Here is a 4,912-nt window from a genome sequence, read left to right on the forward strand (position 1 = left end):
GCTCAGTAGCCAATCAGTTAACAGGTTACTCCTGGTCATCTAGAAATAGTATCCACTGAATCAACAGAGCGCGTTTAGTCATCAAACATTACTTTTTATGTGTAATTTATGTGAGTGAAACAAAAACGAGAAGTAAGACAATGTAAGTATTCCGGACAGGAAACAAGCATGGCTAGAGTGGATATTTAAAAGTGTTTGTGTACTGATTTGCATTGGAAATGTCTAGCTAGGCCAGAGTCAAGTTCGGGTTGACTTTGAATGAAGAGGCAATTCACTACAAACAGACAGGCCCGTCCGGCCTAGTCTAGCCTAGGCTACCTCTCTCTAGTGACTGACTTGGCCTACCCAGGGCCTGGGCCTAGCTATCAAATATACTAGTACTTTACGGTTTTTTTGTAAAGAGTGTTGCCTTGTAACTAACACAAATCAGCTAAAGTGTTTTTAATTTATACATTAGAGTTTATATATAAAAAATATATAATTTTTAAAATACTATTTACAGAGTAAACTAACTTAAATTGAATTGTAAAAAATGACAACAAGAAAAGCCAAGCTGGAAGAGCTGGATCCAGCAAAAGAAGGTTTAAGGGAAATTGGGATACAGGCAGTATGGTCGCTTTCTACTTGTAAACCAGGTTTTGGAATTGAGCAACTCAGAGATGACACACATGGTAAAATGAATATTTTCTTTAAAATTAAAAAGCTCAACCAATAATAATTACAGACCTATTTATTGTATTGATTACTCTGTATAATTACTGGAAATAGTGAATTTCTTAACTGTCTTTTTTTATTGTTTAAAAATGTATTAGTTTTTATTTTTAATATATAAGCCTATTTTTATTTAAATTTGTATCAATCTCATAATTGTTCAAATATTTCTAAGCTTCTTATTTATTAAACGGGCCCCTGGTATATGTACATAATATGTAAATCAGATTTCTGCAAATTAAGTATGCATTACATTATTTATTTCCTTGTTTATTTCAGAAACATACTGGCAGTCTGATGGTACACAACCACATCTAATTAACATACAATTCAGAAGGAAAATTACTATTGATAGCATTGCTATTTATGCAGATTACAAGTCCGATGAAAGCTACACACCGAGTAAAATTTCTGTCAGAGCAGGAAACAACTTTCATGACCTGCAAGAAATCGAAGTGCTTGACATGAATGAGCCAACAGGCTGGGTACGAATCCCTTTGAAGGACAGTAAAGGCCAACGAATAAGGACGTTTACGTTACAGTTGGCCGTTCTATCAAATCATCAAAATGGACGTGACACACACATGAGGCAGATTAAGGTTTATGCACCACTGCAGCAGACATCGCTGGAGAAATTCCCAAACTTTACATCTGTCGAGTGTGCCATGCATTCAACGATTAGATGATGTGTCCTTTCCGTTTCCACCGATAATGTACACAGCGCCTGCGCCATTGTCACTGGGCCATGCTCTTTTTAATTGATGCTTTCGAATTCCATGAATGCTGCATTTTTACTGTGGCAACTCACTGTGCACATGGTCAGCAGGTTTGCCTAGTCTATGACAACCAATTGCAGGGTGAGAAGTTCAGGATGTTTAATTTTGTTAAGGCTTAAAAGGATGAATATAGGCTCACCAAAATGATATGCAAACATGTTGCAGCTTCTCGTAAATTTTGTACATTTAAAGCGGACAATAGAAGGCATTGCTAGAAACAAGTCCCATGTGCTCCAATATTTGTAAAAAGTACATGGTTTGAAAATCATCATGGAATAAGCAATCTGATATTGTACTTACCATAACTATAAAAGCATGTCATTCAAGTTATAGTATAGTCATGGATTTTTGAATAATGGTCATATGAAATGCATAGCACTATTAATATTCTCTATAATATAGTGTTTGTTATTTGAAAAATAAAGTGAAGAATTTTTAGTTCCTTTGTTTTGAACAGGGTTTTTGCATACAGTACAGTACATAGAAAATACTGTTGATCAATGTGTTTCATATGAAATGCAATGAAAACTATATTTGACTCGGTTTAAATATTACAATATTGTTATTTTATTGTCATTGGTTAGAGCAAATATTTTTAACTAATGTTGACAAAAGAGTTTACTGTATCTCATTCATTCAAGGTGGGAGGCCCTTGGCCTAGCCATGAAAGTGCAAGGTCTGCCAAAAATTATTTGGCCAATAGAGGGCGACAAACTTATCTTGATTTCTGTCACATTTAGCAAGCAGTACATTATTAATGACAGAAGTACCCACTTATACTAGGTGTGGAGAGACTGGCATAAGTGCCTGCCCAAAAACACCAAGTGAAATATAAGGCAAAAGATTTGATACCCGACTGGTTAAAACAGGGTTACTAAAAGAATTCTGATCTCCAGTCTCATTATTCATTTTGCTGACGATGAGTGTAGACAGGCTTCAAAAACATGTTGTCCTACATTATTTTATATAAAACTTTCCAATTTGAGGAAAATGAATATTAAGCACTATATTCCTATGTAAGCCACATTTTTTTTTTTGATAAAGGAAGCCAAAATAAATAGTTTCACCCATTTTTCTACTAAAAATACAGTATGAGAAATTCAGATATGTTTATCTAGAAATAACAATTACAGTATCTCTAAAATTAATATTGCATCAAACAACATTAAATTCATATCAATTAATGTACCTCCATACATCCAACAAATTGAATATGATTTATATAATTATTTTCATAAATATTAATAGGCCTATCGATATTCCTACGAAGGAAGTGTAAAACAGTTATAACTCATTTTTAATGGAATACACATCAGATAAAATCAACATTTTTATATTAAATTTGTATATGTTAGGTTTTTTCACACAGAATAAATATATTTATCATATACTATAAAAATAATAAAGATATGAATTACTAAATTTATGCTCTGCTGAAATTACAGTACTAATCAACGTTAGGAAAGGGGTGTAAGCTGTTTTTTTGTAAGTATTACTTCTGTAGTAAAGTTTGTCCTGTCATTTCAGATGGAACATCCAACCCCATCAGGCTTAGAACAGTTGGTGCGACATCAGCTAGTGATGCATTGTGGGTGATGTTCTTGAATTTTTTATCTCCGGTCATTGCAAATGGCACTGTTGAGAAACAAGATGCAAATCAAATTGGATCAAAGTTGTTAATGAATTATTTAAGAGATTTAAATTCAGTTCGAAGATTATCAATGAATTATTAATACATGCACAATAATCAGTGCAAATTATTACATGCACATTTTCATCCACTGGTTGCTTAAACAATAGATCATTTTAGTCTATACAGTATTACCCTAAGAATAAAAACTTTTCTCAAATTCAGGGGAATAATCCATTACTGGTATGTTGCAGCTTGTAAATTGGTCTACATAGCAGATACCCATTTATACCTCTTAGTGAAGAAATGTCTCTCAACCTCGAGGTCAGGGTTCAAACCTTTGCTGTGCATTTTGTTTGTCTGAATATATACTGACAGAGGACCCCCACTAGGGTATAAGCATCAGTGTGCATCATCAATTTGCAAATATTATAATGTGTTTTTAATTATAAAAGATTTGTATATTAAAAGTATATATCCAACTGGTAAATGATTTTGAAATTGCCAAAAAGGTATATAATTTGGATAGCTTCTTCTAGAGGGGGCTCCAGCAACCGATGTCGAGGCATTGTCACTTTCACTAGTGCGTATACGCAGTAACCTTAGTCTCCCTCCACCCAGGAGTATAAATGGATACCTATTTGAAATATACTGGGGAGATTTTTAAAAGACAGGGTGGAAAGGAACTGGCACCCTACAACAAAATGCCAAGGCTGAGTACAATGGGCCCTGACAGCTACTACATTCTGTAATGAATATGAGAAACAACAGATTTGCTTCCCCCCCCCCCCCCCCCCCCCGCAAAAAAAAAAATAGATAGGAGGGCGTGGGATTTGAACCCCAACCTCAGGTTCACAACCACAACTACTCCAAGAGACATGGGAAAATGTATAGTGTGTCCTATATAGTATGTATTATACCTCGGTTAGTTGTATGCTTTGTGATGGGGTTGCCGTCCTCATCTATCATAAGCTCTGCGTTACCATGGTCTGCTGTGACCAAAAATGTATAATTATGTTTCTTGCATGCTTCTACCATCAAACCAATGGCTTTATCTGTAAGATATAAAACACAGTACAGTAAAACATTTTATCTTACTTTGTACTTCAGATGGGATGCTAAAATGTTGATAATATGTACATAAGGCATTTATATGAGTTCTCTTTTACCTTCTATTTTTACTGTATGTTTAACTGAACAACGTTCATTTAGAATCAACACTTTCAAGCGCCCTGAGCATCTTACATTAGATGGATTTGTGCGCTATATAAAACTACACTATTATTATTATTATTTAGCACTGGAAGTATTATTCAGCATAACACACACTAAATTTAACCAAATAAATATTATCTGCAACATTAACATTAGTATTACTTCCATAAATATTATTATATTATCACTATTAAAATCATTTTTAAGCTTCATGCATAAACGTACCAGTTTCTGTACAAGCTATGACTGCAGCATCGTAAACACCTGTGTGTCCAACCATGTCAGGTGGAGCTAAATTGCACATTACAAAAGGGAATTCCCCACTAGCAATAGTCTCAACCATCTGTAATATTATAAATGTATACATACATATTAAGGACTCGTTATATTTGAAGTTCTATAAATTTATCACTATCAAGTTTTATGAAAATTTGCATGAAATGCCCATATATACCAGGGGTTTATTTAAGAGCCGGCGCATTCGATCGGCTACTACGATGTTTTCGCCGGCTACTTCAATCAATGCTGTACAAAAATTAATACAAAAACCACCAATATAAATAGCGCAACAGGCCTGTAA

At 34.2% G+C, this 4,912-nt stretch overlaps 2 protein-coding genes across 2 annotated transcripts in view; one reads left to right on the top strand and one right to left on the bottom strand.

The window, feature by feature from the left end:
* Window positions 1–7: 7 nt before the first annotated feature.
* Window positions 8–1,958, top strand: LOC117121341 (anaphase-promoting complex subunit 10-like). The gene is made up of 3 exons (XM_033266499.1): window positions 8–142; window positions 503–671; window positions 991–1,958. The coding sequence occupies exons 2-3, from the start codon at window positions 533–535 to the stop codon at window positions 1,395–1,397; spliced, it is 546 nt and encodes a 181-aa protein (XP_033122390.1). The 5' UTR covers window positions 8–142; window positions 503–532; the 3' UTR covers window positions 1,398–1,958.
* A 72-nt stretch (window positions 1,959–2,030) lies between these two features.
* LOC117121340 (2,3-bisphosphoglycerate-independent phosphoglycerate mutase-like) overlaps window positions 2,031–4,912 on the bottom strand; it is an 8,096-nt gene continuing 5,214 nt past the window's right edge. The window contains exons 9-11 of the mRNA XM_033266498.1: window positions 4,558–4,675; window positions 4,038–4,172; window positions 2,031–3,122 (exon numbers count right to left, since the gene is read on the bottom strand). Coding sequence (XP_033122389.1) covers window positions 2,980–3,122; window positions 4,038–4,172; window positions 4,558–4,675 — 396 coding nt within the window. The 3' untranslated portion in view covers window positions 2,031–2,979. The remainder of the gene's footprint in view (window positions 3,123–4,037; window positions 4,173–4,557; window positions 4,676–4,912) is intronic.

This window comes from Anneissia japonica, unplaced genomic scaffold (genome assembly GCF_011630105.1).
Source record: "Anneissia japonica isolate Jap-2015-1 unplaced genomic scaffold, ASM1163010v1 scaffold21_len1647178_cov195, whole genome shotgun sequence".
In the NCBI taxonomy this organism is placed as follows: Eukaryota; Metazoa; Echinodermata; class Crinoidea; order Comatulida; family Comatulidae; genus Anneissia; species Anneissia japonica.